This window comes from Lepidochelys kempii, chromosome 21 (assembly GCF_965140285.1).
Source record: "Lepidochelys kempii isolate rLepKem1 chromosome 21, rLepKem1.hap1, whole genome shotgun sequence".
Classification (NCBI taxonomy): domain Eukaryota; kingdom Metazoa; phylum Chordata; order Testudines; family Cheloniidae; genus Lepidochelys; species Lepidochelys kempii.
Genome location: NC_136400.1, coordinates 11637833 through 11664139, shown reverse-complemented (window position 1 = coordinate 11664139; position 26307 = coordinate 11637833). Strand labels below are relative to the sequence as shown.

Sequence of the window (26307 nt, the reverse complement as noted above, 5' to 3'; positions counted from 1 at the left end):
CCGGGCTGGGGTTTCTTGCTGTGTTCTCCAAGTGTAACTGTATCCAAACGAGCTGCTTTAGATACCTCTTAAATGCACTTGGAAAAACAGAACAGGAGACTTTCCTGTTGCCGTTATATTTCCATATAATTAAAACAGAATAAAATTACTGTGCTTGAATTCATAGCAAGTCTGTGAAAGGCCAGCTGGAAGCTTCATGCCATCCTGTCTGTTCTATTCTTAAAGCTTGCACCTTAGATCACTGTCTTCGCATGCTGGCAGAGGCTGGCAACAGATTAACTGTGAATGCCATACTGCTAGAACCAGGACTCTTACATCAAACTCACAGAATTATTCTGGTGAAGGCAAGGATTTGGGAAACTGGGAGCGCTTGTTTCAATGAGCCTTCTTTTCCCCCTTAAGGCAGCATGGAATTGGAGTAGCAAGGAGCTCCCTCTCCAGCTCAGTCTCTTGGCTTATTCCCGACAGTGATTCCTGCTGGTTTCAATGATTATAATAACCTGGATAGCCCCATTATTGTGCTTGGTGTTTACAGGCAATAGCAGGCCAGATCTCTGCGCCAAAGCAAAGGAGGAGGGAGGCTTTATGTGGTACTGTAAGGTTATCAGGTTACTTGTTTTCAAAATGTACACTGAGAATTGCTGTGGGAGTGTGTGAGGTGCACTGTTCTTTGTTAAAGCAGAAAACCAAGGTGACTTGGCGGTAATGGAAGAGTGTAGGTCAGGAGTCACCGAGCTTTCAGCAAGGGCTGGCTGGGATAACAAGGATTCCTTTTCACGAAAAATGGAGGTTTCTAAATCTGTTTATGTTCCCCCACAGACCTTTCGAACCCTTTTGCAAAAAAAGGCGTGGGGGGAGGGAGCAGATTTGGAGCTAGGGCTTGAACCTGGGTTTCCCACATACAAGGAGAGTGCTCTAACCACTGGGCAGTTGGCTATTCTGAGGGGCGGTGTTCCCATCTGTCCCTTGCGCTCTCTTTTTTGGACCCGAGAAACCTTCCTAACTAAAGTTTCGTTAGAATTGATACGTTTGCGCAAAGAGTTTCAGTTTCAAGGAATTGGTATTTTCCCACAGAAACATTTCATCAAAAACGTCCTGACCAGCTCTCCTCTCTCCAATGGGTGCCCTTTCATATTATTCATATAGGGGCCCTCGTTCAGCAGTGGGATAAGCCAAAAATCTGTGATTTCCTGTAGCTCTGTCTTGTGGTGTAGGGAACTGTGATGTTTAGTGGGTTGCTCCGACCAACGAGGAGTTCTGTCACTGCCTGTCCGGTAACTTTGGGTGCCTTTATGCTGTGCAGCGTTGGTTCAAGGCCCTCACATTGGTAGCCTTCCCACAAGCAAAAGGTCTCACCCTAGCTTCTACCAGCCTAGTTACTCTTTGCAGGGTGATACCTGCAGCCCATCCAGTCCCGAGTCCCCCCCAAATCTGTCCTTCCAGGGTTCTTAAGTACGAGACACTTGGACTTTTTCTCTCTGCTTTGTCACCCCCCCGTCCCCTGCCCCCAGGCATGAAACCAGCCACCCTGACACCAGCTTCTTTTAGGATGTGTGCTCCACACAGTTTGCACACCAGAGACCTGATTGGGTAAAAATAAACAAAAAGTTTAGTTAATAAAAAAACCCCAGATTGAAAAATGAAATTGTCAGGGAAGAAAATAAACTGAAAGACACAACCTTAGGCTTTACACTTCCATATTAAATAAAATCCCTTTTCAAATGCAAGTTTCCTGTTGCTTGGGAGCTGTTTCCCAGCGTACCCCTTGACCTGAATGACAAACCTCAGACACAAGCCTGCTTTTTAAAAGGCTTTTTTTCTCTCTGTCCATGGTGTTTTCATGTTTATTCAGAGCGGAGGAAATTCCCTCTTGACTTGATAGCTGAGGATGTCTGTGTCTTCCGGTTAACTCCTAATGGTCCACCATTGTCCTTTCCTAGGCTGCACAATCAGCCATTTCTTGGAACTGGGTAGTGTAAACGCCTGGTTTGGGAGGTGCCCCTCCCCGCTTAACTGCTCCCAGCCCTGCTGCGAGGGGTAACGAAATGTTGTAACACAGAGTATGTGCAGGATTTTGTATATACACAAATACCTACGTTCATAACCACAGTCTGTATACGTATCTCATAGTGACCCCCCAGTTCAGAACACGGTAAGTGTTCATAAAATACAGCTTGCAGTCAGTTGGTTCAGCTGTTGGTTTTGGGGAAGGTTCAACCTTACGTTCTCCCCTTGGAGTCTCTTGACCCTGATCGTCATAGGACCTCTGTTACCAATTGCACGAAACTTGTCACGCTGTGCTTTCTAGTTCAGTGACTGGACAGCCACGCACTGGCCTGCTCTTCTAGTTCTTAGCTATAGATGACCGATGCAAGACATGTCCCGAGGCTGTTAGGCAACTCCAGAGCGTCATCACAATCCCTGTCCTTCTCTGCAGTATTCCAGGTGCAGCATCAGTGCTAAGATGTGGCTTTGTTAACCTGATAAAGATGCATATATCTCTCTCTAGTGATCGCATTTTGTAAAAGTTCCAAACGCCTCTAACTGTGATTAAATGGAAACTGGATTAGTCATCCATGTTGTGGGCTGGAATTTCCCAAAACCACACAACCGTGCAGATGCAGCGATAGCACCAAGAAGAATGGCAGGTTCACCCAGTGCTCAAAGACGGATCTGTCTCATCAGAAGGCTGTTTAACTGCTGTGTGCTGAACTGGGGTGGTTCCTGCCAGGCAGAGGGCACAAAGCAAGATAACCTCTGCATGACAGAGGTTTGCCAGCTCTCTACAAGAGAGCTCAGTAGTTCTTCCTGTGTGTCATTATGTTACTCCTATTTGTCTGTTTTATCAACCTCTGACACTGAAATGGATTCTCCTTCAGGTTGTCCTGGAGAGCATTTTAGTTTGATATTTTCTCTCTATTCATTACCACTTGTAGTAACTTTCCTCGTGGATTGTATTTTCTAAATGGACAACCTACCCTAAATTCTCAATTACTGAGGGACCATCTTCACTCATTGCTGTATTTGCATTCCACAACCAACTCTCTGTATAACATTTCCTGAGGGATGTATCTGAATACTTGGATGCTAATATCTAAACTGTATTCTTAAATTTATTCACCTAAATTTGGGTCATTTCTGATTATGCACTATATGTATCTTATGACTTTAAAAACAAACTTTGTATTTGTGGATAATCTAAGCACTATACTCAGATCTATGGACACTCTTTTCTTAACCTGTGTACTATATAATTTTTTAACATTAGCTTTAATAAAATGTAGAAATCTGTTAGCCCTTATGGGAAACATCTGAGCTGGTGCAGCAGCACCTGTGGAAAATGCCTGCAGAGTGTGGTGCTGATTTAGGATCACGAGAAATATGTGAATAGAACCAGAGAGTTTTAAAGATTGGGTAGGCCCATGGAATAGACACGGTTGGTCAGATGTTGGGTAAAGAAACTTTTCTAACCTGTTTAAAGATCAAAACTAACTTTAATTGGCTCGCTCTCCCATGGTACCAGTATATTCCAGTTAGGCATTATGTTTCTCAGTTTTCTATATAAAACAACGTTCCTAGAAAGTTAACTTTTAATAGACGTGATGGTGACTGGTCAATTAAACAAAAATAATTAATTATATCCATCTTTGCAGACAGCTTATCCTAAGTGCAAAAAAAAAAAAAAAGGCCACGCTGGGAAAAGCATCTGGATAGATAAATTATCCCAGAGGAATGGGATTTGATCTCAGAAAGGGGACAATCAACCTCAGTCTGTAGCATGATAAAATAACATTTTTTTCAGCTTCTGTTTCAGTGGCCTCTCACACCACTCAGCTTAAAAATATGTGTGACTGAATGGGGATAAGCGTGGGGGGAAATTGTGGTGAAAGAAGAGATTCTATGACTATATGGCAGCCGGGTCTAGTCATTAGAGCATTGGGATGGTTTGTAATTTGGTTATTTATTACCAAACCTCCCAGAGCTTCCTAGCCAAAAGTGGTCCCACGAAAGGAAATGAAGAATTACTCTTTCATCTGCTGGGAGCTGCTAGGCTACTGATAGCCTCTCACTGGAAAAAGGAAATTAGTCCAGCTGTAAAGGAAAGGCTAAAAAATGGGGGGTGATTATGGAAAAATTAACGCACACATTACATATCCCTACCCCCCCTACCCCAAATAGCGGTACACCTGTCCAACTTCTTTGAACTTGAACATTTGTTAGACACGCCTGGTTTGTTAAATGTGTGTGATCAGAGATTTCAGTGGACTTAATAAAATGATCAGAAACCACATGTAGTGGGTCATGTGAAGATGCTTACACCCTATGTACCATATGGGACACCCTACGCCTATTGGATAGAGAGACCTGATTGTTACATTCATGTATGTTTCTCCACACAGAAGCTCAGAATTGTAATGATGATTGTTTTGTCTGATGTTTACCGGTCAAGGCTTTATAAACCTGTTAAAACTGCCTAAATCAGTAATTTTTCAAAAGTGAATAGCTGAGCACCAGTTAGCACTGAACAGGAATTATACCTGGGTCTACAGGCTGTAAGTCAGTTTCCTTACTCAGGCCAGGGTCCTGTTGACTTCAGTAGAACTCGTATCTGACTAAGGATGGTGGGATCAGACCATGAGCAGGCTGCCTATTGAAATTCTCTAGAGGAGAGGTATTAAAGGAAAACACACCTTCAGTTACTTTCCCATTGCCTTGCTTTGCAGTTCTTCTGGGCAGGGGAGAGGGGAATGTTGAACCTCCTCACCACCAGAAATGTGGGCCACATGGTCAGTAGCTGGCTAGATTTTACATAAGCAGGGAGGAGCTGAACTTTCCAAAACCCAAGGAAAGCGAACGGCCATGTTGCATATCTCAGTGCAGGGTGTGTACTACATGAAGACAGAATAGGAATATATCCCTGAACAGTTCTAAAGCACCCCTCGCTGTAGTGACTAGGCACAATAGTATGAATACACTTCTCGTTGTTGAGAATCTGCAAGTTGAAACCCAGTCTAAACTAATGACAAGTTTCAGAGTAGCAGCCGTGTTAGTCTATATCCCCAAAAAGAAAAGGAGGACTTGTAGCACCTTAGAGACTAACCAATTTATTTGAGCATAAGCTTTCGTGAGCTACAGCTCACGAAAGCTTATGCTCAAATAAATTGGTTAGTCTCTAAGGTGCTACAAGTCCTCCTTTTCTTTTAGTCTAAACCAATGTGGTTCTTGAGTCTCCAGGCTTTACAATTCTTAGTAACTTTTATTTGAACTTACAGGAGATGTTGTGGGTGTTGGTACCACTTTGAGAGCACAGAGCACGTGAATCTTAAACAAGCAGGGAGTTCATGCTTTTTCCATAGTCTACAGATTCAGCCTGTCACATTTTGTTCAGCTATGGGTTAGGGACAGCTTTCCCCCCCAAATGTTAAAGATATTTTCACAAGAAATGATTTTCAACTTTATATTGCAAAAAAACGAAAACACTTCTTTTCCCAGATTGTAGTGAAATTTACACAAAATCACTGACCACTAATAGGTACTCCCTTGTCTTAAGTGGCCACTTTAAGTAATCACCAAGATTTTTAGCAGCATTGTGGTAACTGTTTGAGAGACGACCTGGGGAGTAGGCAGCAAACTTTTTAAAGACAATTTGGTGGTTGCTTACAAGAGGTTTCACTTTATGTATAAACAAACATGGATGCTATAGACAGGATTCTTCTTACCTGTAGCCAGAAGCTGCATACTGTTGTCACCTGAGACTGTATTTGTCTCTGTCTCAAAATAGAGCTGGGTTATTCCCTGAAGATTAAAAAATGTTAATCTTGTACTTTAAGCTCTTAAGGGCAGGGGACAGTGATAGAAAAACAAAGTCTTTAATTGTGCAACTCTGTCGGCCCAGTGAAACTTTTCTGGCAATTTTGTGTGCCTTCCTTGCATCTCTTACTCTGTTTTGTTTCCCTGCAGTCCACCTGGAAGGATTTTGTAGTGGCAGAATATTTGACTGCAGAGATGTGACGTTCGTTGTTGGAGAAGGGGAAGACCATGACATTCCAATTGGAATTGACAAAGCTCTAGAGAAAATGCAGAGAGAAGAATACTGTATCTTGTACCTTGGACCACGGTAAGAAACTCTTTTTGCTCTGGGTGAGCAGTATCTGTCTCAGCATCTTGCAGACCATCTCAGTAGCAGACTGTTACTGAAAAGGATATGTTTCTTTCATAGGATCTTCTTTACAAATGCCCACCCCTATGATCTCCTAGGAGCCACCAAACCTGTAAACTGATAATTTCACTTTCTGGAAAGTTTGACAAGAGCATTGTTGTACCTGTGTGAAACTGTCTGTTGAATAGATAATCACATCTAATTTGGCTTTGTTCATAGTATTCATACAAGCTGTCACAAACGTAGGATTAAGGAGAGTTGAGTTGTGAGTGAGTGCTCTTGTTCAGATATTTGTATCTGAACTATTAAAGGAAATGCACCCATCACCATCAGTGCAATCCACAGCTTGTTTTTGTGCAGCCTTATAGCTTCCGCATATTACATAGACCAAAATCACATGCCTTGTGGTTGACGATAGGAATATCCACATGCACCCAAAGCATCCTATGATCTAGCATACCTTCATTTTGCTCTTATGGAATAAAATCATCCTATCCTGACATGTTTAAACGCTGGGAGAGGGTTGGAATGGCATCCAGTTACTGACATAAATTTAGGCCAAAATGACAATCTCTGGTTTGCAGGGTCAGGTGCCTACATATGGATTTAGGTGTTTAACTTTAAGTAGCCTGCCTTTCAGAGGCACAGGAAAAAGAGCACCGCCCTTGAAGGGTGATACTAAAAGAAAATGGAAATATACAATTAATTGAAGAAACAGCAGAGCTGAGTAGAGTAGAATCCTAGAATATCAGGGTTGGAAGGGGACCTCAGGAGGTCATCTAGTCCAACCTGCTGCTCAAAGCAGGACCAATCCCCAATTTTTGCCCCAGATCCCTAAATGGCTCCCTCAGGGATTGAACTCACAACCCTGGGTTTAGCAGGCCAATCCTCAAACCACTGAGCTATCCCTCCCCCCCAGTACGGGTGATGCATCCCATCTGAATGCCAGGGGAATAGTATTGAATGCAGTCCTGTTTCTAAAAACAACATTGCCACTGACAAGAAACTTGGCACAGTTTCCTGTTCAATGTCTGGCTTGTCTCTAGGGTTTGGTGTGTAGCTCCCCACTCGTACCTCCATGTGTGCATGAATAATAAGAATATTGAATGAAGTGCCTGATCACACACCCTTTCCTCTGACGCTTTATTTTTATGCTGTGTTTCAGATATGGGTTTGGCGAGGCAGGGAAGCCTAAATTTGGCATCGAGGCAAATGCTGAGCTTGTGTATGAAGTTACACTTAAAAGCTTTGAAAAGGTGAGAATAGAATTTCTCTCAAAACACAAACACACACACACTTTCAAAGACTACTGGAAGCTGTTCTGCCCTGAAAGCGTTTAACACTGTGTATTTGGTGTGGCTGTAACGCAGCCCTGGTAAAGCAGTTACAGCAACAAAGATCTCGGTGTTCTTAATTTGTTCTCCTATGTTGGTTTGTTTTATTTTTTTGGATGCGTTTCAAGACTTGTTCCTTTATTTGTTCCTAGGCCTGTTCTCTTTGTACTTCTTTTTATTTTTTTTTTTAACTGGGCTGCAGACAAAAAAGTTCATGTCCTGCCAAACTGCTCTGAAAGGAGGGCAGGGCTGGGCTGCTGAACAGGCTGCGCCCTCTTTGGGAGGCCGGAAAATGTGCCCGTGTTTGTACAGTGCTAATGAAGAACAAGATGTACATGGGGTGGAGCAGATGCTGCCAGGCTCTGTCCTGGGGCATGTTTGTGGGAGGTAGGCATTTGTGCCTGGCTTCCCTCCCCGATCTCTTAACAAGGGAGAGGACAGAATTTCCCTTCTCCCCGTGGAGACACTTTACCCACCCCTCCAATGCTGGCTGGTATGTTGTTTTGAATGGGGTTTTGGAGCACATGGGGTTCGAATGAACCAGTCTTGTTAAACAAGTGTCCTCTTACCTGATCCTAGACACAGAATGGCTTTCTTTAACACACAGCACTGACGAACCCAGCCAGTCAAGGAGAAATCCTAGACAGCTCTGTCCACTTGATGTGAAGGACTTGAGTCTCAGGTTACAGGACTGACCACTCATTTTGACTTTATTGCCTTTTTAATTCCTAAAGCTGAATGTATCTGGTGGACAGATAAAGGATTTATTTATGACTATAGACCCATACTTGCTTTTGTGATCCACTCCTCCTAGCTGCCTCCAGTGGGCAAAGTGGCTTCCTCCTGACACCAGAGAACAAACTCCTTCAGATAATGAGTGAGCATTGGCATGGCAAAGAATTGGTAATAGCAGTGTGGCTTGGAGTCAGCATGTCTTGAAATCTGGGTTTCTAGAAGTCAGTTTCTGTTGTTGGGATAAGGAGAGACGAGGTGGGTGAGGTGATGCCTTTTGTTTTATTCTGTTGGTAAAAGACAAGTTTTCAAGCTACACAGAGATCTTCAGGTCCCCTACGTAGATCGAAAGATTGTCTATTTCATCATCAGAAGTTGGTCCAATAAAAGATATTACCTCACCCACCTCGTCTGTCTAGTATCTTGGGACCAACACGGCTACAACAACACGACAAACAAGTTGGGATAAGGAGCCGCCCTAGAAGTCAGGAACTCCAGCTGATATTGTTTCCTGTCTCATCTTCTAACAGTTGTTATAAATGTTTGCACACAGGCCAAAGAATCCTGGGAGATGGACACCAAAGAGAAACTTGAGCAGGCTGCCATTGTCAAAGAGAAAGGGACAGTGTATTTCAAGGTTTGTAAAGACTTAGTAGAAACTGGGTCGCCAAGAAATGAAACTGGGATTCCAGTCTAACATTTTCTTAAATTGCTGGTGGACCCTTCAGAGAAACAATTGAAGGGCTTGTCAACACGGGAAGTTAATGTGCAGCAAACTGGAGTTTGACTTTACAGTGCACGAGCTACTGTGCACTAAACCCCATCTGGGCGCACACTCATAGCACACTGAAGGTGCCTTTGTGTGCTTTAGCTTAATTGCCCGAGGGCGCTTTTAGTGTGCAGAGTGTTCACATGGGGAGTTAATGTGAAGTAGCTGGCATGCTGTAAATTCACACGTGAGCTTGCTGTGTGTTAACTTCCCTGTGTAGACAAGCTCTAAAACATCATTGAACAGGCATAAAATGTCACAGTTTGTCCCTCCCAAACAGTTTTAGCCCTAGGCAAGGCAAATATTGCCCCTCTCCTGCCTACCCTCCTCTTCAAATGACCAATATGGTCTATTGAAAACTTGAGCTTCCCATCTTGGCATAGCACAGAAGCCTGAGGAAGGAGCTGCAATGTAGGACAACAGTTCGGTATTGGACTGTTCTTGCCTGATAAGTGGCTCCTACTAAATAAGGAGGTATCGCTAAGAAAAGGTTTCTTCGTTTAACACTACTGTCTGCCTTTTTGGGCACTTGTATGGTATAGCCTTATGACTTCCAAACTTCATACCGCTAATGCTTATTTACACAGTGCAAATTTAATACATGGAACTCATTGCCATAAGATATTACGGTCAAGAGTTTAGCAAGATTCAAAAAAAGGATTAGATAGTTATATGACTCGTGAGAATATCCACATTTACATTATGCCAAATACAATTTATGGGGCTATAAACCCTCCTGCTTCAGGATATAAGCTCAACACTGAGAGGAATTGCCAAGAAAATTCCTGTATAGGTTAGTTATTCTAAACTGTCTGCTGTGTGGTTTCTCATCCCTTGCTCTGAAGCATCTGGTACTGGCCACTGTGCCATGCAGGATATTGGCTTTATCTGGCATGACCATTATAATAGCTCCTAATAATAGAGAGCTTTATTGAAAGGAAGATACGCACTGTCCATTTTGTAAGTGGAAAGAAATTACTTGAATTCAGGGACGCATCAAAATATAGCTGACCTTGAAAAACAGATCGCTTGCATCAAGGTTACAGCGGGTTTGGAGAAGATGTTTTAGTCTCCAGACTTTGCTCTGTCGGGCGATATTAGCATCTTTTATCTGTACAGTTAAGATTATTTGTTACAAGTCATGTTGTTTAAATGTAGTTGGCTGTTTTGATGGATTTGTATTTGAGTTAATGAAGATCTCTTATCATATCTTTGCCTTTCACATCATATCCTTGCCTTTCAGCCTTCCGCTTTCAGCTGTGAAGCTGTTTAATTTCTGAAACTGGATGAACACCATTGGTCCTTCTCCCCCTGTATTACAGCATGTTTCTGAATAAGCAGTTCTCTGTTCAGTCTATATCTCATGGGAACTATGGGACACCCATCTTTTGGGTCCCTGGAAACTGCCTTTTGTACTCTAGTTTTGCCTGTCCGGCAGGGGAAAGGGCATAATCTTTCTCTACTCCCACAGTGGGCATCCTATCAGGTGGTGATGGCTTGCAAGCATCCTGCCCTCCTAGCTTCAAGGGGAGTGTCTCCTTGGAACCCTGAAAAGAGAGAGATGGCCGTTGAAAGGGAAGGACAGGAGAGAAGCACTGTCTCCCACTTGGACCAGGCTAATGCTGAGTTCATTTCCTCAGGCAGGTGAAAGCCTAGGATGGTGGGATGTGTGGGCATTCCTCCTAGCACTCATGGGAGTGGGGAGTAGAAAACAGGACCTGATTTTGCAGAGGTGCTGAGCATTGCAGCTTCCGTTAACTTTCACTGGAGTTGTGAGTGCACGGCACCTCTGAAAATCAACCCCCTTGTTTTTAATTTTAAAAGACTCAAGGTGGTTCAGATTGTTAAACTGTCTTAAAACTGTTCCAGAAGCGCATCTGCTTCAGTTTGCCAAATAACAATCCTTTAGCCTTGTCTTCCCTTCATCCCAGGAAGGCAAGTACATGCAGGCAGTGATTCAATATGGGAAGATTGTGTCCTGGTTAGAGATGGAGTATGGCTTATCAGAAAGGGAATCTAAAGAAGCTGAATCCTTCTTGCTGGCAGCCTTCCTCAACTTGGCCATGTGCTACCTGAAGCTGCGGGAGTACATCAAAGCTGTTGAGTGCTGCGATAAGGTAAAGGTACACCTGGCTAGAATAGGCTGTTTTTCTGTCCATTACCTCTCCTGTCTTTCTCCTCTTCCCTTATATTGAATTTCTCTACATTCCAGAGGCAACTTCCAAACTTCAGTGTAAGTTTAGTCTCCTCTCTGGTGGGCTGATAACTGAAACTTAAAGTTTTCTGAATGTTACTTTTTTGGAGGGGTAGATCAGTAGCACATTTTTATAAAGTTACGCACAGAGTGGTCTTGGACACATTACAACTCAAACAAAATTAAAAGCAACATAGAACAAAATTAGGGCTGGCATCAAACAAGAATCTTCTCAATTAAAATGTGAATTAAGAGCAATTTTGGCTTCTCAAATATTCAGAAGTTGATTAGTGTTTAATTCCCAAACAACCTCAGTCCAAATAACTGCATTTTGTATCTGTCTTGTTTATAATGTGCCAGCCTTCGTATGTTTAGGATGACCAGACTATCTTTGTAATCAGGAAAACAAGCAATTGAAACATTCTGTGGACTTGCCATATTAATAACCTTATAGATTAACAAGTGTACTTCAAAATCCCAGTGCTGGGATTAAATAAGATTACTCTTGTATGTATTCTGCTCTTGAAACAGTATTCTGCTGCTAGTCATTTAACAGCGAAAGTTGAAAATAGTTACAGTAATCCATCCCTTCGTACAACATGCATACAAATCAACCTTTTCATATCAAAGTGCCTATATCTCTGGAAGGGTGCGAAGTAGAGCCGAACAAATCTTTCTTACTGAGCCTGGCTCTGTCTAGCAATGTTGTTACAGATCATTAAACTGAAGTTTTTTTAAAAGATGAAAAATGCTAGCAGAGTGTTGTGTTACTCCTGCTGTACCTGTTATAATGTGTCCTGTTCTAACGTACTTTTTCATCGTGGCACTTGGACAGTATAGACTTGTTTTTGTAGAATCTCAGTATTTCTTGTGTGATGTTTTGCTTTATGGATGGAGAAGTTAAAGTAACTTGAAACCAATCTGTTAAGTTTCAGGAACATACAAGCATCTGAACCAGGTCAATTTCAGATGTTTGATTATTTCTCTTGATCTGTGCTGCACATCTTGTGAACCCTCATGAGGGAATTTATGTGCACTTGTCCAGGGGAGTTTTGGTCCCAAAGATTTTAAAAAGACACAATTTCATTTTTACTAAGCTCCTTTGTAATGCTGGTATAATTTTATTTTGAACAGTGTCTTTCATGCAAACTTTTGTTTAAAATAAAATGCTTTACAGAATTCGTTCAGGAGATGAGTCATCCAAAGTAACTACCTGGTACAGATTGGTTGGATGGTGAAAAGCATTTCAGATGGGGATGTGTGGTCCACCCAATCTTCAGGTGTTCAAAATTTAGCCCTTTGCTCTTTTAAAAAAGAGTGTTTTTGTCTGAAATTTGGAGCCAGAGGGTATGACTTTTAGGGCCAGATCCTGCAGCTGGATCCATGTGGATAGACCACAGTGACTTCAGTGGGGTTCTACCCAGGCACAGCTAATTTGAATCTAGCCCCTAGGTGCTGGCCTGTGCATCAGTGACATTCTTCAGCATACCAGCAGCCTTTTGGAATGTCAACATTGTCAGCAGACATGTAAGCATATTGGGCATGCAGGCAGCAATAAAGGAGTTTGTGTAAACTAGAAGCTAGAGTGTTGAAAGTTTTTGTCTTGTGCTAAGTTTTTAACTTAAACTTAACTTAACTTGAACTTTGTCTAAGTTTTGTCTTAGACTTCTGTGGTTAGGACTCTTTCAGACTTGATTTGTAGTATAAGTTAATCATTTGAACTGGAAAAAAATAAAGTTTAAACCTTTAAATATCAGCTTCTGCGTGTAATCATGAGTCACGGTACATTTGTTCAACAAAGCCTTTTTTAAATGAGTCTTACATTCTTTCCATGTACTAATAATGCAGTTACTCACAATTACCAATGGGCCAAATTCTGCCTTGGGTAGGCGTGTGTGTGTGTAATATATAATAATATGCAAGATAAAAATCTTGTCATAGGGAATTCTATTAGAGATACACAACTAAGTGTAAATCAACTGAAGATCATTTTTAAAGAAGGAGAGAAAGTAATACAGCTGCCTCCGGAAGGTGCTTAACACAGTGAAACAAACTTGTGAAAAAACAAAGATGCTGCTAAGGATTAAACTTTAGTGGGTGCTGAGAGTGTCACTTTTTAATGTGCTCCTCTAGGCTTGGGTTTGGTACTTAACCATGAATTCTTGCATTTGTGGGTTTGTCTCCCACTGACTAGATTACTTTCTGGGGGGAGAGGGAGGTCCAGTTATAATATTAATCAACTGCAGTATAAGTATGTGGATTTTCAACCAATACTGGAGGCCGGTGCCATTTTGTGTAGGGCAATTTAGGAGCACTGTAGAGATTTCAAGCCTTTCCTGCCATTCCAATTTCATCATGCTTCATGAGGCTTTAAAACTTGCAGTGCCTCTGAAAGAGAGACGAATTCACGTAAGCAGAGCGTTTAGGAACCAGCATTGCATAGGACTCCAGGGCAAGGAGCGCTCAACATTATTGAGGTGTCTTACAGCAATGTCTCATTTTAGGGGGTTAGGTTTTGAGTTGTGGTGGAAGTATTTATCCCTTTAATCTGATCTTAGTTGGAGTAACTTCAGCAAAGTCAGTGAAGTTACACTGGTGTGAGATCAGAATCGAGCACTCCATCTTACCAAAGAGTAGCGTGCGACCAGGCTTTCCTTTGTTGTGCAACCTAACAGATAGCTAGGTAATGGAATTCTTCTTTGTGCCTTTTGGTGGCAGACTCTTCTGCACAAAAATACCCAATGACACCTGTGGCCATGTACATCTTTTATAAATCGTGCCTGGTGCATATTTGCTAAAATCATTCCCTCCAGCGCAGTCCTTGCCTGCATTAACTGGAGTACAGTAAAGGGAAACCCCAGGGTAACTAGCAAAGATTAAGATGGCATTCAGCATTAATGTGGAAATATGTGTTCGCAGGCATTAGGACTGGATCAAGTCAACGAGAAGGGGTTGTATAGGAGAGGTGAAGCCAGACTACTAATGAATGAATTTGAATTGGCGAAATGTGACTTTCAAAAAGTACTGGAAGTAAACCCGCAGAACAAAGCTGCCAAGTCCCAGATCACGGTCTGCCAGAAGAAGATGAAGGAGCACAATGAGCGTGACCGGAGGATATATGCCAACATGTTCAAGAAGTTTGCAGAGAGAGATGCAAAGGTTTGTACTGTGTTGACACTTGGAGCGCATCCGTTATGACTTGATAGCTGACTCAAGTTAAGTGAACTTTGATGGAGAAAGGGACCAGATTAACAGAACTGCAGATTGTATTCTTCTAACAGAAGATAAGTCTATGGAAAGAGAGTCTTTGTATTTCTTGATGGTCCATTCTTGGTTTCTCTACAGCTGAGGCTGATATCACAGGTATCAGTTGTTGTTAAGGGTATTTGCAATGTGAACCTTTCCCAACTGGGAATAGGATTGGGACCAAGACTTAATTTTATGATTTCCATCTAGCAGCTGTTTGGTGGCATGCTCCTGGTCACTGCTGACCTCTGCTGGATTGACGATGTCATTCAGTTCTATTGCTAGGCCTGAAATGTCTGATAGGAGTTGGTAGTGAAAATCCACTGGATATCAAGCATGTGTCTTGCAACATAAGACTCCATTCCCTCTATCTATAATATAAATGTCTCTTTCTTGCCACAACAGGCTGTGAAGTCGCCTAAACAAACAAGTACCTGATGCACACAGTACTCTAGCAGGAGGGAATACATGAGCTATGAAACCAATTTGTATAAATCCTTTACAGCCTTACCTTCAGAACTGGTGCCTGATAAAGAAAGAAAGAACCCTGCCAAATAATTAACTCTGCCAGAAATTGCTACATAAGGATCAATTAATACTCAGGGCTATTAACTGTGACACACAGAGGAAGTGAAGTGAGCTGTAGCTCACGAAAGCTCATGCTCAAATAAATTGGTTAGTCTCTAAGGTGCCACAAGTCCTCCTTTTCTTTTAGCCAGTTGAGTTGCTCTCCCAGGAATAATGTTCTTCTGCTTCTATAGTGTTGGCCCAAGGTATCTGAGCATTCGCTATAGTGCCATCCATAAATCCACACAGTCTATCCTGAGGGGTTTTACCTTGTTTCCCTCTTCTACTCCCCCATGTCCCCAAACACCCACTTCGGTAACAGTCCTCAGTGATGGGACCGAATGTCCATAGAGGAGGGGTGAACGATACAACATCCTGTTCCTGTGAATTAGTTGAGAAGGTGCTAAGAGGTGAATCCAGTACCCTCTATAATGTACCTAATCTCGCTTAGCCAAGAGGAGTGGAGTGTAATCTGCATATGATGTACTAACTCTCTTAGCCAAGAAGGTACACGTTCCCTGTCTGTGCACGCTGTATTACTACCTCTGCTACGCCTTTGGCAATCTGCGATTAGGAAGAGATTTCCTTTACCATGTGTTTGCAGGGATTGTCTGTCCTCACTAAAGCATGTGAGGACCCTTGGATTCCCTTTGTCTTGACTACTGCTTGTGTCTCAACTAACCGTGCGTGGTTTACTTGCTGTTGTGCAGGCCAGCAAAGCCGTGGGAGAGAACGAGGCGGAGAAAGCAACATGTGAAGAGGGGCTAAAAACTCCAGTGGCTGAAGGCAAAGTCTGAGGGGCACATCCGATGGAGGAGAAGGTGGAAAGTTGATCCTTATGAACTTGGCCTGCGCCAAAACAGGTTTCTGCGGAACTCAGGACTCCACAGTGTTTATTGTAAAGCTTGTTACAGTTTGTGTGATCGTGGAAGCAAAATGCCTAACCCACAGCTTCACAAACAAAAATGTTTAAACAGCCCTTCTGCTGTGAGCATGGTCAGCAGCGGAGCAGAAGCAAAGGGACGGTGGGACCACCCCAAGTGGAACAAATATTTTTTAAAAAGAAAGGGGGAATGACAAAAAAAAGAAAAAAAAACCAACAAAACTTGGCACTAAGAGGGTTGACTGAGACGGCTCAAGTCCTGCTTATTTCAGCTCATGTCAATTTTCCATACAATGTGCAGGGTCCTCTGAAATGAGTTAGAATGTAGGAGCTATCAGCTGTACAATTCAGTATTGCATTTGGTTGTACTGTAATAGCACAACTTGGGCCTATGATGTTGTTTAAAAACAAATTTGACTCACGTGCTACCAAGTCAGGGTATCCTGCTGTACCTACTAGAACAAAGTGAAAGGCAGCGTGCCATGGTTTGTGTGCTGCAGTGTTATGGACTTGAAAGCCAGAAGCAGAGAGGTTACCTTCTCCTGTAATTTCTTTCTTCTCTCTCACTCCAGTATAGACTTCAAATAGGTTTCTGTAGCACAGGGGACTGAACGATCTAGCTCTTCTGGTTACGTTCAGTGGTGATGACCTCGTGGGGGTTGGTTTCTGTCGGGAGGTTTCTTGGATACGTTTCTGGGGATGTTACAATGTGGTGACAGGAACCGGCATTAAAGTCCTGCATTTCATCATGACTTTCCCATTTCCTTTTCGGAAACTGTTACAATGGCACTCCCACTAGTGCTGCTTCAGTTACGTTTTTCATCACTTCCATTAGAACTCCTCTCTCTTCTTAAGGATTTATAATTTGGCTTTTAAAAAGTGTTTCATTCTGGAAGTTAATTTATTTACGTTTTAAAAAAAAAATTGCACCACGTTTTAATGTTGGTGGTGTGCAAACAATTGTTTTCAGAAGCTGCTGTTTTCAGATGCTTAATTTACAACCTGCAGGTTTAATTTTTTTTAAATGGCGTTTACAGCTTATTAGGGGGTTGTGCAAAAAAAAAGGGCAGATGAAATATTGTGGTTCAAAACGGTTATTTGGTCTCTTGCTGCACATACGTGGTACCAGGAATCATAGCTTGCCAATGTATAGCTTTTATCCAGCACTCACTGGTGTTTTGGTGAGATCTGTATTTGTTTATTAATAACCTACAAAGCACAGAAATACATTGTGACTTACAGATCTGACTGGGAATACACATTCTCAGCATACACTATTATGGCTCCTTTGAAACCTAGTACATACTTCTACCTTAAAGGGACACTGTCACTACCTTTTTAAAACAGCTTTTAAATTTTTATTTACTCTCCTTTGTTTGTAATACCCCCTTTTGAAGCTTGAAAATAAAACTTCTTTTCCTATCAGTTTTATTCTCCATTTAGCAAATACAGGATTTTATTTTGCTCTTTTTCCTTAATGCTGTAGAAACCAGCAGGCTCTCTCTCTTCACTTCTCAGTCTCTCGGCCTTGCATTGTGACATGGGGAATGTGCATGGTTGATGATGGAACCAATTTGAAAATCTCCTTGATCCTAGTGATGGAGTCCGTTCATTATATAAAGGCACATGCTAATGCTGCCCTGGTGTACCCGTGCAAAGGTGCCATTGACTTTCATTGGCAGTTATGTACTTAAGGGCAGAATTTAGCCTCTCCTGTGGGCATAGTAGAGGGAGTTGGTTGCATTTAATTGTATTTCAGTGTGATCCCATCAAAACGGAAAGCAGCTTTAAAAAAACAACTTGGTAATGGATTTAAACAATGTTAAATATATTTAGAACTTAGAGCCCAAACCCCACTTTATAGACATTTTAAAGTAGTCTGAATTTTTGTCCTGAACAGGAGAGCAGTGCCCCTTGAATGAATCAGCTGATACGCTAAAGGGTCCATCGGGAGGGAAGACTCAAATTCTTTACTTGCACTTACCCTTTTTTATTACGACTGTATTTTAAAATATATATATAAACCACCATGAAGCAAGACACTTAAATAATGGGAAGAACTCAACTTCAACCCACAAACCAGGGAAGATTAAAATCTGTCCTTGTCTTCTTTAAACCTTGCAGGGATTTGAGTGACTGTTCCATCTACTGTATGGTAGCTCCACAGTGAAGTAGATTCAATATAGCATTTGAGTCTGAACACTGAATGTCCTGCCTCTTGTGTCAATTTAGTCAGACCTTGTCATCTCATTTTGAATGTATTTTTGGGAGGCTTTAATCATCAGTTTGCATGCTTTTGGACAGCAAAGGTGATCTGACCCAGTGGATGGGTGAGCAGTTTGGTGCTTGGAAAGCTTTCCTTGCCACTATAAAAGGACTTCTGCTTCTACAGGGATCTGCAAACTAACTTCTAAAGTTCATGCATGCATTAAGTTGTATGGCTAAACGAGTGCCGAATGCAGTGTATCTGCAAGAGATGGGAAAGACAAACCATGTTTGGCTGAATGTAGATTTTGTCCTTGTCTGCATGTGCAATGTGCATGTGCAACTGACCTCAGTTTGCCTGTTGCACCACAGGAAAGGTTTCCAGTGTAGACAGGGCTTTGGAGACAAACTTTCTATCCAGCCAGGCAAGTGGTCCCTCCCCTCCCCACAATTCACAGTCTTTCCAGTATGCCTAACACCAACCTGGTGGTAAAGGTACCATCTTTAGGAGTGAGCAGGGAGGTAAGACTTCTTGCCCGTTCAGTACTGAATCTTGGATGAGACCAGTGTGCTTAAGTGACCATTTGTGATCCGGACTGGACGGACTGATTTCCTTGAGGGCCAAACAGTTATCTGTTATATATGTGCAACTGAGCCACTTTTCAACTGGGGACAGAGATGGAAGGTGCTGTATCTTATTGCCGTGGCCCTGGGACACCCAGCCTTAAATGCCACACTTGTGTTCATGCATATCACCAGTAGTTGGTTAAGTGGGCTGTAGCTACAAGAATGAAGGTGACTCAGGTCACGTGGTCTCACATCACTTCTGTAATATGCACAAGATTCTCCCCATTCTCATCTAAATTCCCTTTCTAGGGTAACGGAGCCTCTTACTCAATCCACTTGCCCAATCCTTTGTCATAAACTGCTCCCCTAGTGTCCACCTTTGCTATCCAAAGCACTTTTCTCCCTGCCTGTCCCTTCTGTACCAATATTCCAGTCATGTGAATTATCCCACCAAGTCTGTGATGCCAGGTGTCATAATTGTGATTATTCACGAGCACATCTTCCTGTTGATTCCCCCATACTTCTTGCATTCGTATACGGACATCTAAGATGTTCATTAGATTCCCCTCTATAATCTCTCTTGTCTCTCCCTGTTATGATTACTCATGTTCCTCCCAGAATCTGACCCTTCACCCAGCTCTCCATGTGTTGGATTCACCTTCGGGCTTTTGTCTCCTGCCCCTCTTGAACCTTGTTTAAAGCCTGTCTCACGAGGTTACCCAGATACTCTTCCCCTTCCATGGTAGTGGACCCCATCTCTGCTCAGCATATGCTGCTTCATCCAGCCTGTCCCTTCTGCAGGCCATAAAGGGAGTAGAGAGCAAGAAGGGAGGAATTTGGTGTATCTGTAAGTGGTGGTGGTCTTCCTGTACCCCACTGCAAAGGCTGTGGGAGTCCAGACCCCATCACTTTAAAGGGAGAGCACAGACCAGATGAATTCAGCATCCTTTCTTCCTCTTCATTCAAACGCTGCCTGAAGCTGCAGTATCCTTCGAGCTCATCTGTTTTACCTGCTGGAGACTTCCCCAGCACTCAGCCTGGCCTCTGGATCCTCCATGCTACTGTAGGCTTGGTGCCTTGGGGAGAGGGGAGACGCAGATACACAGCCACAAGTGACCACGTGGCTTCCCTGTTCTGATAACTGCAGTAGCCTCAAATGAAAAAATAAGGGCATCTGGATCTTTCAGTCCGAGGCAGGGTTCCTCCGCCAGGGGGCTAGTGGGGCTGTATTTATGGCACATGCTCCTGGTTATTATAGTCCTAGGAGCCTGGTCAAAAGCATGTGTGTTCCTCTGTTTACATCATAATAGAGATGTAGCTGAAAGCAAAGCAAACCCTTTTCTCTTTATTTTGTGAAGCCAAAACTGCAGGATTTGAAGCCAATGTTACTTGGACAGCTACTAAAGAAAATCTCCAAACGACCGGCGCCAGTCGTTTTCCAGCTCTGGCTGCCACGCTGTGGACGGCTGGGCAGAGAGCACCACCAGGTGTCTCTCAATTCAATATATTGCAGAAATACACAACCCTAGTGTTCCGCTCCTCCTGTGCCTCAGCTTGGATTTGGTTTAATTTCTATCCAGGTCTCACTGAGGTGAGGAATGGGCAGCCTACAAGTCCGTGACCCTTGCCACTGGTGCATATACTTTGTTGCTGAGGCAGATGGTTCTGAGGGAGGTTTACTGGCAACTCTCCCCTCATCACTAGAGGGGCTACAGGGCTCTTGGCCATGCCTGTTAGTGTTTTTAAAGCATTTATTATCCTGGGGGCAGGGGGAACGTTACATCCCTGGGTGTGTCAAAGCTGGAAACACTCATCACGTTGGACAGTTTTTCTGTCTCTTTGTTGCTATCTGTGTCCTGCAGCAGCCGTCTGGTGTCCTACAACCGCCCAGCTCATCTGCAGCTCTCCCTCACGGGAAAGGCGGCTGTGCTTTCCGTCACTCCGGCTCCCCTCTCTGCATCTGATTCTCCTTTCGCTTTTCTTGCCGTCCCCCTAAACTCTCATTCTCACCAATGGGAGAAGCTGTCTGAGCTGCCAGCAGAATTCTGAAGTGTAGATCAGTGGCGCTCAACCTTTCCGGACTACTCTGTTCCCCTTTCAAGAGTCTGATTTGTCTTGTGTACCCCCATGTTTTACTTCACGTAAAAACGTACAAAATCTGACCTAAAAATACAGACGTGTCACAGCCACCACTACTGAAAAATTGTCCTTTCTCATTTTTACCATATAATTATAAAATCAGTTGGAATATAAATATCGGACTTCCATTTCAGTGTATAGTATGCAGAAGAGTATAAACAAATAATGGTCTATGAAATTTTAGTTTGTACTGACTTTTAGTGCTTTTTATGTAGCCTGTTGTAAAACGAGGCAAATATCTAGATGTACCCCTGGGAAGACCCCCCAGGAGTACACGTACCCATTGAGAACCACTGGCGTGCATCCTATACCAGGAGTGAAAACACTGCGAGGAAGGTTAGCTATACTTTTTAGAAGCCTTCCTTCTATCTGCGGTGTTTCTGTAGGTTGGGTATCACCCTGCAGCCACCTCCTTGTCGTGCATTTCTCTCCAGTTAGGCTGGGGTGTTGAATTGTACATCATCGTGCTGTAGAATTGCTATTCCTGCTGGAGCTCCTGGGGCTTCCCCCCCACCACACTAGCTAGAGAGTACCTGGCAAGATTTCAGCACCTGTTCATAGCTCTCTCTCTCTCTTTGCCACAGTGCTCTGAGGTGAGCATAGAAGGGGGAGGGGGTAGCATGCTCACTGTAAAAGCGGATCCATTCCCAGCGGGCAAGCATATGTAGATCAGCCCCTTAGCTGCACGGTATCTTTCCTTATTTACTTCTGTAAACGGACTGGTTCTCTCCTGCATGTCTTTGCGGAGGAGGAGGGGTTGCTAAGAAACCAGCAGCTGGATGACAACAGGGTGGAACTAGAAAGTGATCTTGAAGCCCAGTGTCCCTCCTGTGAACCCTCTGTTCCGCTCCTGACATGGCTCAGGAAGAGGGAGCCCTGTATTGCATCTGGTCATTTGAGCAGGGAGAGAGAGCGCCTAAGGGCAGAAATTTCTAACTACCCCTAAGGGCCCTGGATGTTTCCTGGGTATCATTGCTATCGCTTGCATAAATGCAGATCTAATTATCACTTACAATATGATCAGTCTTTGTTTTAAAGTTAGGATATAAAATTTCTCTTTCTCCTCCCACAACCCTGCAGGCCACCAGGGTAGAGACTAGGCCAAGCCTGCTGCCAAGGAGTGTTTTCTTGTGTGTTGTTTACTGTTCAGATGTTCTATATGGCACCTAAACACCTCTGCCTGTGGAGGTGGGGTTCTCGACACTGGCCACCCACAATCTGCTAAACAGTCTTCTGAGTGTCTGCTGCGTAATGTTGCTGACTGCAGTCTTGTCAGTTATCGCAAGCTAAAAATAAAAATAGGGTTGGGCTTGGTCTGTATGTGGATGGGAGATTGGCAGGGTACACCTTGGTTGTTCAGGTGGTGGCACTGGTTATTCAGCAAACTGCTCTCTTCCCTTGGACTGCTGAATCATAAACACGCCCACCCCTCCTATGGCTGGGGATGCTGCGCTTCTAGAGGTGCAAACTTATGGATGATACAGTCAGTTTCTTGGCTTTAATGAATGTGGCCAATTTAAATCTTATTGCACCTTTTTGAAGAATAGGAGGTCTGAGCACCAGCGTCCTGGCTAAATTCCCACTTGCCTACAGAGATCTGCCCCAGTGTTCATCATGAATGGTTTCAGAGGTTCTCTGGGCCCTGTTTAGAGATGGTTGTGTTACCAGGAAGGGGCAGGATCATGGAGGTGTCGTCATACAGCCTGGCAGCTACCTACTAGTGCACAGCAAAGCTATGAAACCATATAGGAGAGGAAATGACGAAAAATCCTGTATTGAACTGAAACTGCAGAGGGGAATTTAAAGGGGCCAGGATGTATGGGCCAGAAACTGGAATTCAGACAGGATCTGTTAGCTGACTGTAAGGCTGTCCTCAGTGACTCGAGAGCATGACTTCCACCGTCAGGGCAAACTGTTAGAACCAGGGCACAAACCCCAAACTGGTGGTGAGTCCTACACTTGGAGTTCACAAACCACTTATCAAGTGTAAATTCTCATGGACTAGAACAGCCTGAACCTGGAGTCACAGACAGTCCCCTAGGGTACTCTGATCTCGCCACCCAGGTAAGCACACTTTTGTGATAGATATAGACCCTTCCACCAAGGGTCACAGCACTATTCAGGTTAGTCCCCGTCCTAAAGGACCTGTCAGTTACCCTAGGTCAGTCGCACCTTTGATCTCTCACCAAAGACAATGCTTATAGCCAATCTTACAATAAACTATATACAGCATGATGAATGGGAAGAGGAAATTAGAGAATTATTTACAAGGTTAAAGCAGGTAAACGTAAAGAGACAAATGAGTTCCAATCTTAAGTTTCAAAAGGTCATAGACGCTTCTATGATCTGCAAGCTCTGTGTGTCCGTTAGGGCTAACCCAGGCTAAGCAACTGAGGATCTCTTGCTTATGCCTAGAAAAGCCTTGCCCCATGGAATCCAAGCAGCATAGCAATAATCAGTTCCCTTTTTTAAGAGGTTTTATACCCGGAGCTGCAAAGCTCAGCTGATGGTGGGAGGGGAGAATCCACTTGCCTGACTCACCTTCAGGGGAGGAGGGCAGAACAACCCACCCTTTTGTCCTCTTGTTGATGGTATGTAAGGAAATGCCCGTTCCAAAAGCTACAGATGCTCTAAGTGAGATTAAAGCATGCAGCAATTCATGTGCATTCAGTAAAGTCTAAACACGTTCTTAGAAGGCTAATACCTATTTGAATGATGGTAACATGCAGGTGAGCCAGACTGATTCCAGCAACGTCCTTGTCAACGTTCAGTTGAGACATGGGGATTTCGGCATATCCTGGCACCTGGCCTGCCAGTGTCCCATTCACATCCTGTCTCATGAAAAACGCCATGTGATCTTTAATGACTACACATGTGATCGGGACCATCTCCAAAAGACGTGACTTCCACCAGCACGGTGCCACCTGGCACATTGGTTTGGTCCAGACTCAGAGGAGAGGCCACTAACTCCATGAGACCTTCCACCGAAGTATTGACAACTACACTTATCCCAGTTTAGGTGAGAGTTGACAAACTCCTAAAAGCTTCCCTACTGGCCAAATTCTGCTCTTCAAAACCAGTCAGCTGGATTGGATGCCTTTAGCATGAACAAGGTGCAATCTTGCTAGTGTTATTTCTTATATACAACATAAGAAATGCTTTGCGCGGAGGCTATCCATGCCCTTCATCAAATACAAACCAAGCTTCACAAGATGTAGAGGTAGGGGTGTGTTTGCTGCTTCTTCTATAAATGGGGGCCAAGATGGCACAGAGAGGCTGAGTGAATTAACACAACGAGCCTTAAATAGAACTGGGACAAAAAAACCCAGACCTCCTAGTTCCAGTCTCTCAACTACTGACTTGGATTCCCTCCTCTACAATAACTACGGGTGATGGATCAGTTTGACCCAGCACATGAAAATACAGGTCAAAGCACTGATTTGTCACCATTGTACATGACATGGTTCCTACCTCAGTGTCAAAGCACCTAAGAAGCACTTTGCTGCATGCTATGCTTTGTAAAACTCACCAAGCCGGGTGTGGGGGGAGAGGAGTGTTTGTGTGTCAAGCGAGAACATCTCATAATGTGACTTCTTGCTTAATTTATAGCAAAACTTTTCCTATAGTGGCAGTCCGTTCGTACGTTGCAAACAGTTTCTTAGAAGTGTATACGTAATGACTGTAAAAATAAGATCAGAAGTGAAACTGAACCCCCGAGAAGCCATGCATGCATGGTTGGGTTTTACTTGCGGTTGTCTGTTTTTACTAAGCATTCGGGTAATGAAAAATGAGTGTGTTGCTTTGCTGACCTCATGTAACTTGAGCACTGGTCTGTGTTTAACTGACCATTTTGCAGGGTGCTGAGACAGTCAGTTGAGTGAAGGCATGTTGGCTATTTTATTGAGTATCGCTGCCATCGGGGTGAAAAGGTACAACAGTAAAGGAGCCCAGTGTTTTGAAAGCTGTGTACAGCATCACCCACTGCTGAGATGCAGCTGCCTCTGGGGCGGACAGTCTAATGATGCACGGCGACACTACACAGCAGTTTTAAAATGAGACACGAAGGAGAGAGTTAGGCAGAATGTAGTTATGCACGTGACTGGAATTCAATCAGGATGCCTGGGCTAACTCCCTTACCCTTGTGCAAAATATGATGGATGTCTAAGGGCCATGGCTGCTTAGCAATTTTGGTTTGACATCCCCTGCTGGAGGAGATACCATCAGCAGCACATCACTCTACTGCCATGCTGGGCAGTTGGCTGAGGACTGGCTCAAAAGGGAGAGCACCCCCTGATTTGTTAGCCTTCCTGCAATGCCCACCTTTATTGGCTTCTGGGGAAGCGGTGGGTTGGAGGGACTGAACATGGGGGAGCTGGGGTAGAGTTTTCTGTGCTCTGGCAGGTGGCTGTGGAGAGGAGAGGCGTGGAGGAAGGATTCTGGTGGCAAGGAAGCGAGTGTTGGAAAAAGGATTTGAAGGAGTGGGAGGATGTTGTAGGTGAAGGAGCTGCTGGTTTGGAAGCTGTAAGCTGTGATTGCCAAATGCCAGTCAGAGTGAATCGCTTGCTAAGAATAATGCATTAGCCTGGTCAAAGAATAACAAGAGCAATTGGTTTGGAGAGGGTGTTTGATGTGGAGGGAAAGGGCTTACACACTGCAGTCCTCTCTAGCTTCAGCCCATCACACGGGTCCCCTTTCCTCTTCGAAACCAGGACATTCAAATAAATAAATGGTATTGTGATGCCACCTGGTGGCACAAGATGCAGCTGGTTAGGAAATAAGACCCAGCAGAACACACCATGAGCATTAAGTAGGATGGTTGCTGCAGATAGGTCAGAGTTGTACTAACCTGAGGGTCAGAGTTCAGCTCTAGGCGCTGGGTTCGAGGGGGGATCGTGGCCCATTCTTGGAAGCAGTGCTGCTGCGTAGCTCAACTCCAGCAGAGCTGAGAAGGCTTCAAGAGCGTCACCGTATGCGTTGTGTGGTCTCGGTGCTTCCTGTCTTTGCCACCTTGCTGTTACCTGCGCTTCGTTAATAAACCATCACTGCCTTAGCAGCCAATGGCCTTAGCATCTCCTGAGCTCTAGACCCCCGGGATTTTACCAAGTGTTGCTTGTAGCAATGTGGGCTTAGGGGAGCATTCCCCTCCCAACAGGAGTATTCTTCCTCCAAGATTGTTTTGTTCTGTTGAACTGTTCACATTCTGCCCCAACATGCAGGGATTCGGACTTCGGTGATTAGCACACAGGGCACCATTCAACTCTGACTTACACCAAGGTAGATCAGAAGTAACTCCACTGAAATATGGCTGAACCAAGGGAGTAGCTGATCCCATTCCTATAGCTCCAGTTCGGTGACAATGCTTCTGTCGCCTTGAGAAGTAGGAATGGGGCCAGAAACTTGCCTCTTTGGCTAAACAGATGGGGAAAAACAGTGGCTAAGTCCCAAATTGTCCTCCAGGCTACAGGATTCTGGAAGATAAAATGGAGAAAAGAAACCAAAATCTGGGGGTGA

At 43.8% G+C, this 26307-nt stretch overlaps 1 protein-coding gene across 18 annotated transcripts in view; it reads left to right on the top strand.

Moving 5' to 3' along the window:
- The window catches only part of FKBP5 (FKBP prolyl isomerase 5), a 51935-nt gene extending 34625 nt beyond the window's left edge, over positions 1-17310 (top strand). For 14 of the 18 annotated variants that reach the window (XM_073320497.2, XM_073320499.2, XM_073320500.2 and 11 more), the window contains 7 exons: positions 5962-6118; positions 7326-7416; positions 8780-8863; positions 10467-10635; positions 10931-11112; positions 14109-14348; positions 15713-17310. In XM_073320497.2, the coding sequence (XP_073176598.1) occupies positions 5962-6118; positions 7326-7416; positions 8780-8863; positions 10467-10635; positions 10931-11112; positions 14109-14348; positions 15713-15799 (1010 nt within the window). In that variant the 3' untranslated portion in view covers positions 15800-17310. Of the gene's footprint in view, positions 1-5961; positions 6119-7325; positions 7417-8779; positions 8864-10466; positions 10640-10926; positions 11113-14108; positions 14349-15712 lie in introns of those variants that run through there. The other 4 variants (XM_073320505.2, XM_073320506.2, XM_073320507.2 and 1 more) reach the window with 4 other exon arrangements.
- Positions 17311-26307: the final 8997 nt, after the last annotated feature.